The sequence below is a fragment of the Phascolarctos cinereus genome, unplaced genomic scaffold (assembly GCF_003287225.1).
Source record: "Phascolarctos cinereus isolate Bilbo 61053 unplaced genomic scaffold, phaCin_HiC Scaffold_3;HRSCAF=262, whole genome shotgun sequence".
In the NCBI taxonomy this organism is placed as follows: domain Eukaryota; kingdom Metazoa; phylum Chordata; class Mammalia; order Diprotodontia; family Phascolarctidae; genus Phascolarctos; species Phascolarctos cinereus.
In genome coordinates this window covers 15,681,131-15,696,211 of record NW_027555736.1, presented here as the reverse complement: position 1 = coordinate 15,696,211, position 15,081 = coordinate 15,681,131, and the positions used below count along the sequence as shown (strand labels likewise).

General features: G+C 38.3%; 1 protein-coding gene across 2 annotated transcripts in view; it reads left to right on the top strand.

Annotated features, from left to right (window-relative positions):
* Nucleotides 1–15,081, top strand: part of PCDH15 (protocadherin related 15) — a 1,495,046-nt gene that overhangs the window by 1,268,829 nt on the left and 211,136 nt on the right. For both annotated transcript variants that reach the window (XM_020978669.2, XM_078150714.1), the window contains one exon: nt 4,478–4,594. In XM_020978669.2, the coding sequence (XP_020834328.1) occupies nt 4,478–4,594 (117 nt within the window). The remainder of the gene's footprint in view (nt 1–4,477; nt 4,595–15,081) is intronic.

Genomic DNA, 15,081 nt, shown 5'->3' with positions numbered 1-15,081 from the left:
AGAAAATAAAGAGGCAAAAATACATTCTTTAATGAGTCCCCACTATTTATGATCTCAGCTTGGTGAATAATTAACCAGTGTGATGGAATTATTTTTTTTTAATTGTTCATTCAATTCAGAATTGAATCCAGACAAATCTCCCCCCACCCAGACAAGAAGTGAGGCAGGTTTTTCTTTTTTTTTTCTGACAATGTTTCAATGCTGTGTGATTTCTGTCATCTCAACATTGTAGGTTTTCCCTTCAGTGATAATAAACTATTCATCCCTGCCCCTCCCCTGAGACTCTCATCTCTGTCCTTCCAAAGGCTTGCAACAATTGATCCACTCTTAGCTAAGTTGAAGACCCTAAATATGTTTCTGTCTTTTTGTTTAGAAAACATTATTTTGAAAATGGGGAAAACCTGAACCATTAAGAATTCAAATTCCCCTGCAATTAATATTATGGTGAGCTGACAAGGTTCCTTTCTGTCTTCAGCATTTCATTGTTATTATAACCTTGTGCTGCCTTCTTCTTCTTGCAGAATTTTAGCTTTTGAATACTCTCCATCTGTTCTCCCAAAGTCCATATCAAACTTTTCCTGGGTTTTTTTCCTTGGTCACAAACTTTAAGGAGTAGTGATTTCCCCACAAAATCCCCATAATCTCTCACCCCAGTATGCAGTTTCTCTCAGTGAGAATAAGAATTGGAATAAATCCCCCACTTGTATTTGCTCTGCCTTTTGAAAGATGAAATCATAGTTAAGACAAGACATTAGTAGTTTCCATGCTTTCAATGGAGAGAGAATTCCAGCAGGTATCTGATACCCACCTCATTATAATTCCAGGATTTATGCCAAGTTGATGGCTTGTTTCCCCCAATCCTACTCTCTTTTATTTTTCTTTGCAGTGGATCTGTAGCATAACCTGATAATAAAATAACTTTTTCCCTCCATGAATATACATTTATATGTACTCTACCAGGGATACCCCTTCCCATGGGCTCTATATTTCTGCATATGAATATACCTGCTTCAGATGTGCTGATACTCTCCCACCATTTGACTTGTTTCTTTCCTACTGGAGCAAAGTATACTTATCCAGAATTACATGACTGTCATGGATTTCATCCCACCAAAGCTCAGTGTCTTCTTCATGTGGTATAACTTAATAAAGCTTATTGGCTCAGCTTGATAAAGATGAGGCTAAATTTGTTTTTTGGTGTGTGTTAGGCATTCTCCTTCATCTTCTTGGCTCCTAAGTCTGGGTATAGAGGTTTGATCTTAGCTATATAAAGTGAGGTGTGGCTTCCAGGACCTAGGAGCTCATTGGCCTACTTCCAAGTCAGACCTGGAAGCATTGTGTTCAATTTGAGGAACTATTGTTTAAGAAGGACATTGATGAGGAAGAGAAGGGCTTCTTCACTTTTTTGTGTGTCATGAACCCTATCAGTTATTAAGTGAAGCTATGCACTCCTTCTCAGAATAGTGCATGTAAATGCATAAAACAAACACATAAGATGACAAAGGAAATGTATTATCCACATTCATATTTTTATAAGTTCCCAATGTCCAGCTTATAAACTACTGAGAGTATCTACAAAGACAGTGGTCAGAAAGTTACTGAAGGGCCTTGAGTTCAGGTCATATCAATATTGGTTGAAGGAATGGAACATCCTTAGCCTGGAAAGGAAGGACATGATAGCTTTGTCCAACTGTTTGAAGGACTGTCCTGTGTAAAGTGATTAGACTGGATAGGAGTTGGAAAGAAGAAAATTTAAGCTTGAAGTCAGGAGAAAGTTTGCTGCTTCGAAAGAGAGTACATTTCCCTTCATTTGGAAGTCATTTAGCAAAGGCTCAATGACCATTTTTACCCATGATCAAAAGACTGGATTTCTTTTGAAGGTATGGGCTGAACTAGAGGGCCGTTGTAGTCTCTTGTACCATCCCTCATTCTAGAATTCAGTAGAAGGGAATGAGAGGGCTTGTATTCATGAACTGTTGTGTTCACGATGACATTATCATTTTCTACTTCATGTAATCCAGAATCTCAGAATTTGGAGAGACTTCAAAGACCTTCAAGTCCAACCCAACTTAAGGGAGGTCATCCAAGCTTTACCTGAAGACCATTAGTCCCTTCCAGGAAGCCACTTCCATTTCTTCTCTTCTTTAATATGGTTGGGAAGCTCTTAGAAAGTTACCTGGGGTCCTGAAAGATTAATGACAGGTTCTGGATCACATAATATGTGGAAGAAGCATAACTTAAATTCAGATCTTCCTAACTTTGAGATTATCTCCGTATCTCCCACATCATACTTTCTGTAGTCAAAATAGGTGTAAGGGGCAAGGGAGAGAGATTCCTTTTACTTGTCCATAGGGTTATCTGATTTATTCATCCTTACTGAAATGTATGAGTTTCTTCAGTTTTTCTTTTCAGAAGTCTAGTGCATTGTAAACATAAAAGAGAACTGTGTTTAACAGCAGTTCAATAATTGCACTAACCCCTTTGTGGAAAGGAGTTTATAGCCACTTAATTAGTGTTTCTTCACTTTGCATTGTCCATGAAATTGTTTTATCAGAGCAAATAACAAAGACTTTGTAGGATAATGGGTATAATATCAAATTAGAAAAGGTGAATCCAGAGGCCTTGATAAGCAATTAAAAATTAGCCTTGGGTCAAAATGCCCTTGACCTCTGATGGGCTTCCAACATTGGGCATAGGGAATGATTATTAAAAGCAATCTGCTAGAGTATAAATCAAGTCTTTGAATTGTTTAATAGTGTGAGGCCTGTTTTTCATTCCTAACACCAAAGGATCAGACAATGGCAGAAAGTTGATGTAGTTTGGTAATAGTTTAGATAGCAAGAGCCTGGGATTCTAGGTCTCATTTTGAGACTAATATTACATATTTCCTGAAGCCTCATTTTTCTGATGTGTCACTTGTGGGGGTAATAAAATCTGGTCTAATTGCATCACAATATATCCATCTAAAATGAGATCCCAGAATTAAAGAACATGGAAGTGGCCTTAAAGACAATATGGTCTAATACATACACCTGAATAAGAATGTCCTCTATAGTAGAGTTAACAAGTGCTTGCGTGACTCTCCATTAACCAGGTCTGCATGTTTTTGGTGGTTGTCCCTCATGTATGGAATGATCTTCCTTATCAACTCTGTCTCTTAGAATCTCTAGCTTTCTTCTATGCTCAGTCCAAAGCTATCCTCTCTTAGAAGACCTTTCTCAATTACTGTAACTGTTTAAACCAGGTTGGGGAACCTTCAGCCTCAAGGCCACATGCAGCCCTCTACATTCTCAAGTACAGCCCTTTGATTGAATCCAAACTTCACAGAACAAATCTCCTTAATAAGAGGATTTGTTCTGTAAAACTTGTTCTCAGCCAAAAGGCCACACCCAAAGACCTAATAAGCTACATGTATCCTGGAGGCTACAGGCTCCCCACCCCTGGAAACCTTACCCTCAAAGATTACCATCTACCTATTCTATACATATCTGGAATGTACATTTTTCAATACACATGCTGTCTCCTTGGTTATAATGTAATGTTCTTAATCAGGGATCACTGTCTTTCTCTTTGAAGTCCCAACACTTAGCAGAGTCTCTGACATATAGGAAGTCCTTAATACTTGTTATTTTATTGGCTGAATATTCATGTGTCTTATGTATACATATACATACTCACATACACACACACGTGTATATATATATATATATATATTATATATTATATATATATATATATATATATATATATATATATATTATATATATATATATATATATATATATATACACGTGTGTGTGTGTGTGTGTGTGTGTGTGTGTGTGTGTATTCTCTTCCATTAGAATGTTTGGTCCTTAAGGGCAGGGTAGCTTTCTCTATTCCTTTGGTATCTTCAGGGCTTCTCACAGTGCCTAAAGTGTGGTAATTGCTTATTAAGTCCCTGTTGATTTATTGATTGCTCAGTGAACTCTTCTCTCTTTTTGGGGGGTCCTAGGAATGACCTTTTTGATTACTGGATAAAATAATTCCCTATTTGAACAAAACCGATGAGGAGGAAGTTTTTTTCCCCAGTGTTGCTGATGTTGCTGTTTTTAATTATCTGTCTCCTAGCTTAGCACTTTCTTTTAGTAGAAGTTCAAAGTCCTTTAGTGACTTAGAACTTTTAAGCCATATCACTGGAAGCATCTTAGGAAGTTTCTGACAGAAGCTTCTCGAGGCTTTATTTGCCTGGGTGACAGACTGTGTTTAGAAACTAAATTGCCTTCTGCCGCTATCTCACACATTAAAATTGTATGGGGAATCTGGCCACATCCTCTTGGGTGCCAAACTGAGGTGAGAATAATGGAATTGAGTACAAGGGACTGACAGTGAAAATGGGTTCTGTAATCCAAAGAGAGTGAATGGGTAGAGGCTGAAGGAGTCATTGTTGCTGCTTCTCTAGCCTGGTTTGGACTCACCTACAACCTTTGTTTTACAGGATATGAATGATTATCCTCCTGTGTTTTCAAAGCACCTCTACAAAGGGATGGTTGCTCCAGATGCAGTCAAGGGCACACTGATCACTACTGTTTTTGCTGAAGATGCTGATCCTCCAGTAAGTTGAGTTAAAATTCCCAACTATTGAAAGATAATTTTGAACTCAAATAAGCATTCCTATGTCCATGAAATAACCAAGGTGATGAGTATGGGTTTTGAGCTCTCCCACTTGATACATTTTGCATGATAATGATCTTTGTTATGCATTGCCCCAGTGTGCCAGATGATTCTTCTAAGGACAGTTGAAATTACCTATTGCCTATGGACTGGAAAGTTTCATAATGTACTCATTAAGACATGACACAGAACAAATGGTTGTGAAAGGGAGGAAGAATCCACCTGAATTTGCATTGTGTTCAGGTTCCAGTTTGTGGATTTCTAAAAGGGATGGTGTATTTGATTGACAGGATCATAGACTTTCAAAGTAAGAGGGGACCCATGAGGCAATCAAGTCCATTGGTCCCTGAAAAAGAATTTTCTCTCCATCATCCCTGACCAGAACTCATACAGTCTTTGCTTAAAGATCTCCAAAAGGTGGCAAGCCAGCTCCTCCTGAGATGTTTTTGGAGAGCACTCCTTATTATACATTTGTTTTTGTTTTCTTACCTCAAGCCTAAATTTACTTCTTTGAACCTTATACCCATTGCTCCTGGGATTGCCTTCTGGGCCTAAGAGGTAGCACAATATAGTTTTCTTTAAAAAAAAAATCTTTCATAAAACAGTCTTCCTAGTACTTGAAAATACCTGTCATATCCCTACTAAGCATAAACATAATAATTTCTCTCAACCCTTTATATGGCACAAACTCAACAACCCGGTACCCTCTTCTGGGTATAGTCAGGTTATTAATGTCTTTCCCAAACTGTCACATCCAGAGCCAATTCCACTTTTACAGATGTTGTCTTCCTTGCACATGGTACATTGAAACTATCTTCCTAGTCCCAAACACTATTCTTCACTTATTGCACCCGAAAAACACATTGATTTTCTTGGCCATCATATAACACTGTTGACTCATATTGAGTTAGTGATCCACAGATCTTTTTCAGAGAAACTGCTCTCCAGCCACTTCTCTGCCATCTAGTACTTGTGGTCCAAAACATTAGGCTTGATATATTCTTATTTTCATTCATGATCCATCTTCCATTTTAAATGTGGACAGGTAATCTTATCACTAAAAAAAGATCACAGTTTTCACTTGTGATGACATTAAGAATTATAGGTTTTGTGTAAGAGGCACCCTTGGTCCTGAGATGGCAATTCTACTTAGCTGGTGCTTCTATTAAATAGATGTATATAGGCCTCTTCAGTAAGCCCTGAATTATTTTTTTTTAGATGTCAGGCACGTAGATCTCACCCCAAATGGTATTATAATGATAATCAAGTTTAGGAACTCCTTTATGAGATAAAGGGATAGAGACTAGATCTGTAATTTATTAACATAGACAAAAAAACTTCCTCACTAATACAGATCAATAATTTCTTTGCAATTTATACACTTAGAGAATTGTTTAGAATATTGAGAGAGTAAGTGTCCTGCCCAGGTCCACACAGTGTGTGTCAAAGGCTCTCTAGGCTGGCTTTCTGTCTGCCTCTATCAGATTGTAGTCTCCTTGATGCAGGAACTATTCTTGTCTTTCTTCTTTATCCCCAGTAGTATCTGCTTATAGGTGCTTGATAATTGTTAACTGCCTCCCTAATGACAGATGATAGAAGGCCATGGTGCCACACTATGACAGTACTTATTTTCTGTAAAAATTTCAAAGTACTTTGTAGATAGCACTTCAGTCTCATGGCACCCAAGTGATATAGGTAGCAGAAGAAAGTTTACTTAAGTCTAAAGAAGATATTAGTGGCTGCTCTGGGAATAGGATGAAATTTACTTGATGCCTATGTCTTCAAATCTCTTATCACTATATAAAAATAAAGAAAATGAGACAAAATAGGAAAAGTGAGGAAAGGAACAAAATTCAGGAAAGTTGAAAAGTTAACTTTAAAAATCCAATTTTTTATTCCTTACTTAACCTGCGTATCATTTACTTAAAGACGTGGTTGAGAAGTTGAATGAATAGCAGTTGAATTTTGTAGCTTCCATTGTGATAACCCAATAGGAAACAAGGGAATTAAAACTGCTGATCTGAGTGAAAACAACTGGTAAGTTGGGAGGGTGATTTGACAGGGCAGTAAAAAATTCTCTGACATGAGTTTATAACAAAGATGGTGCTACATTTGTAGCAGAAAGAGGGATGAATCTTGAAGCTCCAGAAGCTAAGTTCAAATCCCATCTGGGCCACTCACTACCTGGAGTCAGAGGACATCTCAGATGTTTACCTACTATATGGCCTTGGGCAAGTCACTTAATTTCCATTGGCCTCAGTTTCTTCATATAGAAAATAAAGAGTTTAGACTAGATGGCCTCTGAGATGCCTTCCAGTTCTAAAAATCTGGTTTTATTTATCAACGACCTAGTTAAGAAGCATTTATTTAATGCACATTATCTTCCAAACTCTGTGATCTAAGCTGTAGGTACAAAGAAAAGTAAACTCAACCTTAGGGAGTTTCCATTCTAATTGGGGAGACATCTGCATAAATGAGAACTAAGCCAAACTACTCAGAGCAGATGGGTGGTAACTTTAATGAAGAAGGAAGGTACTAGAAGCTGCAAACGTTAACAATAGCCTCCTGTACAAGGCACAATTTCAGCTAAATCTTGAAAGAATCCTGAAACTCTAAGGGGAACAAGGGAGGTAGGAGATTTGCTGCATAGTGGAGCAGCCAGTGAGAAGGATGGAGATAAAAATGACAGAGTGCCAGGCATGAAGTTTAGCAAATAGGCCAGTTTAACTACAGGGGTGTAGAACCTGTGGCCTCAAGGCTACATGTGGCCTTCTAGGTCCTCAAGTGTGGCTCTTTGACTGAATCCAAACTTCCCAGAACAAATCCCCTTAATAAAAAGATTTGTCCTGCAAAACTTGGACTCAGTCGGAAAGCCACACTTCAGGACTTAGAAGTACATTGTTAATCCTAAAGGTAATAGGAAGTCCCTGACATTTATTGAGTGTTGTGTTGGGGGAAGAAAGGGTGGTTGATATGGGCAAGTCTTCTCCAGTAGTATAGAACACATTTTTGTCAGCAACCAAGTTTGAATCCAAATTATTCTGAATCACCAGGCTGACTTTCTACCCACTACACCAGGAAAATCATTTTGGCAGCTCTGTTTAGAGCATAGAATCAAGTGTGGAGAGGCTTGAGGCAGGGACTAGACTATTGCAATAATCCAGGAAAGAGGTGCTGAAGTAGTGAATTGGAGTAATGATCAAGATCTCCCAGCTCTAGATGTTTAAAAGACCAAGATTATGATAGAAATAAGGGCTAAGACTTTTTTCAAGTGGATAAAGTGGTACATATGCACAAGGACTATGATTTACTCAACACAAAGAACTCAAAGTGTGCAAGCTTCTTCGATCATAGACATACAGATCACTGAGTTGGCAAATCCCAATTAGTTGTCTGAGGCACACAGCAGTGAAGGAGTTTGGCCACCATCACACAGCTAGTGAGTGTCAGAGGTAATATCTGACCTTAAGTCTTTGTGAGATTGAGGAGTCACCTTGCCCCGTCTAGTGTCTACCACATACTAGCACTTATTCAGGTAAACATCCCAAACATAAGAGCTTCAACTGGTTATATCCATTTGAATCCATTAGTAAATTCGGGGAGTGAATGTAAAATAACATAGAATAAACTCAATGGACTTATTCACCAAAGACGAACCGAGGCTTTCCAGTCCAACCCACATCAGCCCAAGAATGTTCTCTAGTAAATGCGTAATAAATGGTCCTCTTGTTTTTTGCTTGTTGAAGACTTGACTATCAAGGTAATTTGTTTAGCTTTGAATTTCTCTCATCATTGGGAGGCAGGATGGTGTCCTGGATTTGGGATCCAGGTCTCTAAGCCATTCAGTTTGTCAATAGTACACATTTATTAAGTGCTTGCCTTGTGCCAGCCATTTTGTTAAGTACTGGGGGTATAGAGAGGCAAATGACCATCCCTGCCCTCAAGGAGCTCACAATAAAATGGGAGAGACAATAAGCAAACAAATATATACAAACAAGAGATGTACAGTGTGAAAAAGCAAATAATTTATAAAGAGAAGGCATAAGAATTAAGAGGGGTTAGAAGGGCTTTCTGGAGAAAAGTGGCATTTTAATTGAGACTTGAAGAAAGCCAGAGAAAGAAGAACATTGTAGGCAAACAGGGCAGTCAGATAAAATGAACGAGGCAAGTCACTTCACGTCTCTGCCCCTCAGTTTCTTTAGCTGTAGCAATTAAGAGATTGACCTAGATGCTTTCTAAGCTCTCTTCCAGCTCTAATTGTACGATCCCAAGATACCACTTTTAAATCTCACCCTGTACAACACCCATCCAGTGTTTTTTTTTTGTTTTGTTTTTCTATAAGACCAAATGGAACAAGTCTGATACTCCTTTGATTAGACAGCCTTCAAATATGTGTATGTATTTTTGCCTTGCTGGTCTGTGACACAAATATGATTTTTTTTGCATACAATACGATCTTAGCATATGTATGTCAGGATTGTTCTGTCAGAGAAGCAACACAGAAGAGTATAGAAAGTTACTGGACCTGAAATTAAAAAAAAGTCCTGGGTTCCAATTCTACCTCTAGCATTAACTTGTGGTGAGACTCTGGGTAAATAAGTTCATTCATCTAAGCATTTGTCCCATCATCTGTAAAATGAGCATAATAACATTTGAAGGACCTCTTACATCATTGGGTTGAAAGGTGACTCAACTGAGATGTTCTTTACATTCTTAAAAATATCTGTTATAATGATGCTTATACCACCAAAAACATAAGGATCATTAAAATATATTACAATTTAAATTAAAGAAGTGGACTACAATTTATAATCCACTGCACAATGCTGTGGATAGGTTAAGAACTACCACAGCTTATATTCAGGCTGCACTTACAAGATAGTTGTATCGCTACACACTCATGCACACATGAACATCCATAATAGAACTGAAGCTTGTTGGGTATCACCTAGAGCAGGGGTGGGGAATGTGTGGCTTAGAGGCCACACGTGGCCCTCTAAGTCCTCAAATGTGGCCCTTTGACTGAATCCAAACTTCCCAGAACAAATTCCCAGAATAAAAAGATTTATTCTGTAAAACTTGGATTCAGTCAAAAGGTCGTACCCAAGGACCTAGAAGGCCACGTGTGGCCTCAAGGGTACAGGTTCCCTACCCCTGCTTTAGAGCCTTTAATCTTATAATTTTATAACTAAGGAATGCTCATTTTCAACCATGACATAGTAGCAATAAGATCCTCTGAAGAACTAAAAGGAGAAACTTGTTAATGGAAGGTCTACCAGCCAGAGGGAATACATTTCCGATCCTCAAAAGACTCTCAAACTCAAATTGTGTAAAACTAGAGTGATTTCTAAAGAAAAGGAGGCTGATTTCTACAGAATGCCCTATTCTCATTGAAGTTATTCAGGATCTTATTTCCCTTCTTTCCTTTGTGACAGAGTTGACATTATAAAGTTCACAAGAGACATGCAGAGTCAGTGACTGATCATCCGAGCTATTAAACAAAAAAAAAAAGGTTAACCTTTCTTTCCTGTCCACCAGAGACACTTCTCTCCAAACTCTGACAAAAGGAAACTGCTTTTGGAACAATGCTCATCTGTAGGCTTTCTCTTTCCTTTCTGAGATAACAACAATGTGTTGGGAATGTATAGTGGTTTGGGTAAACAATGAGTCACTCTCTTCCCCTCCAAGCTGATGAGATCATTGGGCCTTAAGAGTCATATGAGCATAGATCTAAAGATGGAAGAGTCTTCAGTGCTCAAAAAGCCTCAGCCTTTCACCTTCCAGAAGCAGAAAATGAGGCCTAGAGAGATTGTAGGAATTGTCCAAAGTCACACATGTAGGAAGAGGGAAATCCAGAATAAGAACTCAAGACTTTTGACTTCCAGTTCTGTTCTCTGTTACTGATGTAGCTTGGTTTAATAGGTTAAAAGAAAAATGGTGGGAGACATGATAGTGAAACAGTTAATATTAGTCAAATTAGAAAATGTCATGAGCCATGCTCTAGAGAAAAAAAGTGTCCTGATTTGCACAGTCTATTCTGCTGCTTTCAGTTTTCTTCAAAGACACAATGGAGAGAGTTTTAGATCTGGTCTCAGAGGATTGATCCTGAAACTTACCTCTATCATTTATTAGCTGTGTGACCTAGGAAACATGACCTCATTTCTCTAGGCTTCATTTTAACCTATCTGTAAAACAAGGGGTGAGGTTGACGTGTGTTAATCTCTATGATCCCTTCCAGCTTTAAACATCTGATTCTTTGGGGAAGATATATATGTGTGTATAAGTGTATGTACATTAACATATGTGATCAATTGTACATCTCTATATGTCCATGTACATATAGATGGAAGGGTATACACAGGTAATGTATACATGCTGACATGCCCAAGCCCAGTAGTTCCAAGTAGAAGGTAAGTATCTTGAGGATATGAAGGACCTTGATTTCTTGTTGTTGTCAGTGTAGTCATTGACATGTAGTATCAGTCAACCAATGAGTAGTTATTGAGAACTTATCATGTTCCAGGCACTGTGGCAAACATTGGACATGCAAAGGTGAAAAACAAACCCACAAAAAAACCAAAACAAAACACAAATGCTTGTCAGCTGAATTGAGTATCAGTCAATAAATTAACAAAGATTTTTAGGTGCAGTTTTTGTTAAATAGTGGGTTCTTATCCCAGAAACTGGAGTCTTTGTGTTTATCAAACAGTGTATTTACTATAGTCATTGACTACTGTGTCTTGCATACTTAACCTATTCCACTGAACCACCACTCTGTTTCTTAGCCAGTACCAAGTAGTTCTGGTGATCGTTGCTTTATAATATCATTCATGATCTGGTACAGGTGGCCACCTTCCCTTGCATTTATTTTCATTAATTCCCTTGATATTCTGGACCTTTTGTTCTTCCAGATAAATTTCATTATTATTTTTTCTAGCTCCATAAAATAACTTTTTGGTGCTTTGGTTGGTATGGCACTGAATAAGTAAACTAATTTAAATAGAATTGTCACTTTTATAACATTAGCTCAGCCTACCTAAGAGAAATTGATTTTTTCCCCAAATTATTTAGTTCTGACTTTATTTGTGTGAAAAGTGTTTTGTGATTTTCTTCATAAAGCTCCTGGGTTTCTCTTTACAGGCAGACCCTCGAATATTTTATAATATCTACAGTAATTTTGAATGGAATTTCTCCTTCTATCTCTTACTGTTGGGCTTTGTTAGTAATATTTAGAAATGCCAATGATTTACATGGGTTTATTTTATATCCTACAACTTTGCTAAATTTGTTGATTATTTCAAGTGGATTTGTTCTTGATTCTCTAGGATTCTCTAAGTATATCATCACATCATCTGCAAAGAGTGATACCTTTGTTTCTTCTTTGCCCATACTAATTCCTTTAATTTCTTTTTTTCTTCACATTGCTATATCTAACATTTCTAGTATGATATTGAATAATAGTGGTGGTAATGGACATCCTTGGGAAACTTATAGTATTGAAATGATGGATTCTTAGCCAACATTCTAGGTTGAAGCACTGTGATTTACTGAACAAAGTGCTGAGTTTGGAGTATGGATGGCATAGTTCTAAATTTTCACTCAATGACTTACTACCTTTGTGACCTTGGGCAATTTACTTCATTTATCTGGGACTTAGTTTTCCCATCTTTAAAACAATATGGCCAATCTAAATGTGACACTATGGAATACTGAAAAGATGATGAATCTGGTGTCAGTTAACTTGGGTCCACATGCTGGATACCATGCTGACTTTGTGACCTTTGGCACATCATTTAAATTACTATACCTTAGTTTCCTCATCTCTAAAATGAAGCACTTGGACTATATCACCCAGAACACTATTGGATTTTGGAAATATTCTTCCCCACCCTACAACAGAAATCTACCTCTCCATAAGCCCCAGATAAGCTTGGAGTGGAGTAAAGTAGTAGGGTAAAAATTATTGTGGTCACCCACCCCTATCAGAAAAATGAACCTCCAAAATATATGTAATTGAGTATTTTACAATTCCATAGATATTTTACCATATTAAGTACATCATAAAGTGATATATATTTTCAATGAAAAAGGATGAGGTAAAAATAAAGCAATATTTGAAACTGAAGTTAATGGACAGCTGCTAGAGTATTTTTAAACAAGGAAGTGCTATGGCCACCCACACTTTAGAGAAACTGGCCACAGAGTGGGGAATGGACTGGAGTAGGAAAAGAATTCATAGCTTCCCAGAATTTGAGCTTTAGACGGAAGCTCAGAAGATAAGGACGCCAAGCCATACACAAGTTGAATCACCAATGTGAGCCTAACCAGCAAGCGGTCATCCAAATTTTGCTTGAAAGTTCTCCCTTCTTTGGAAAGAGAGAAGCCATCATCATCAACAAAAAGCATTATTAAGCACTCTCTATGTTCCAGGCAATGTGCCAAGCACCACATACAAAGAAGAGGAAAAAGGGAGCAATCCCTGTCCTCGAAGAACTCCCATTCCAATGAGGGAGACAACAAGAATACAACTATGTGTCTACCAAATGCATATCATTGAATACAGTTTAAGCAGAAGGTAAATCCACACAGAAGGTGCTTATAATCTGTTAGGAAAAAGCATCTTGCAGAAGGTGGGGTTTGAGCTTCAGCAGAAAGGAAACCAGGAATCTAGGAGGCAGAAGTGAAGAGAGAACTCATTTCAAGGGGAATAATTGTCTAATGTCTACCTTGTTGCAGGCACCGTGCCAAGCATTTTATACATCTCCCCTCATTTGCTTCTTACATTTCTGTGAGGTAGGTGCTCTTATTGTTCCCATTGCACAGATGAGGAAACTGAGGCAAAGAGAGATTAAATGACTTACCCAGGGTCACAAAACTAGAGTTTCTAAGGCAGGATTTCAATTGAGGTCTTTCTGCTGCTATTCCCAGCACTCTATCCACTATAACAGCTAAGTGCCACTAATAGGTAATTAAAGGGCACAGAGTCAGGAGATGGCGTATCATGTGCAAATGAATCCCAGAGTATATGGAGAAAGGGGTCAAATGAAGAATGGAAACATGGTGAGGGGACAGGTTCAGAATGACTTTGAAAGCCAAACAAAGGATTTTATAGTCAATCTCAGAAGCCACTGGGGTTTATTGAGGTGAGGGAAAGTGGTTGACATAATTCACATCTGTTAGTCTGAGAGAGAGAGAGGTGATGTGGGCATGGACTAAGGTAGTTGCTAGGAGAAAAAAAAGGTGACAAACAAGAGGATGATAGGATTTGGCTACTGTTAGGATTTGTGGGGTGAGAGAGAAAGAAAAATCTAGGAAAACTCTAATGTTATGAACCTGAGTGGCTAGAAGAATGATGAAGCCCTCCACAGAAATAGGGAAGTTTGGGAAAAATGAAGGTTTTTAGGGGGAAAGGTCATGTGCTGAATACTGGGATATGCTGAAACCCATGTCAGCCTGCTCATTCTGTTAGAATGCAAATGGGAGGTGATAGGCTCTTACTCTCCACCACTGATCAAAGTCCACTCTCCCAGGGGCATCTGTGGCAGTAATGAGGTGATGGTGGAAACAAGGATGAGTGTATTGGGGGAGGAAGTTAGAATTTTCCCATCAGCCCATGGGCAGTTGCTGCTGTGGGTGCCTAGACAACAGCAGTTAGGCTAGGACTATTCTAAGGATCCAAGACCTGGCTGAGAAAAGGGGAGGCTAGGAGATTTCACAGTGCAGGAGAGAAGTGGAGGTGAGTATTGATGGGAATGAGTGAGGGTAAATAGAGTTATGTGGGAGATGAGCCCCAGTACTAGTAATCATAGAGAGCTTGGGGGTGTGACCCATCTTCTGACCCTTTCATTGGCTCTTCCCACACCTCCTTATTGTCAAGCACTAGCCCCTCCTTTGGAGACCACTGTCTTAGAGGACATTCAACCTCTAGTCTTCAGATACTCACTTCAATGCTAGAGACAAAACAAATATCCATAAGTTTGGGAGCCACATACTATTCTGTCCTGCATCCAAATGACAAAAGCGTTCTTCTCAAGGACAAAGTATAATCCAGCCAGACACAAAATAAAAATAAATAAGTAAAAGTCCTGCTCCTTAATCCCCTTTCCATGCCGGCATTTCAGGGCACCAGTGAAAATGTAAAAGGCTTATAACAGGAGGGTCACTCTACTTGATAAAAGATTGACCCTCTATAGGAAGTAGATCTCTGTTTATATAACAAGTTTTATTTGTGTTGGGTTTTTCTTTGTTTGTTTGGTTGGTTTAGTTTATTTATTAATGTGCTATCATTACTTAAATAAGAAAAAAAGTCCTGTGGTAAGAATGTTGCCTGGTGTGCCAATGACTGTGAAACTAACATGGTTTTCTGTTTGTTTGACAAATCAGTATGAAGTAAAAGACTACCTAATTTACCAATACCTTCTCTCTGAA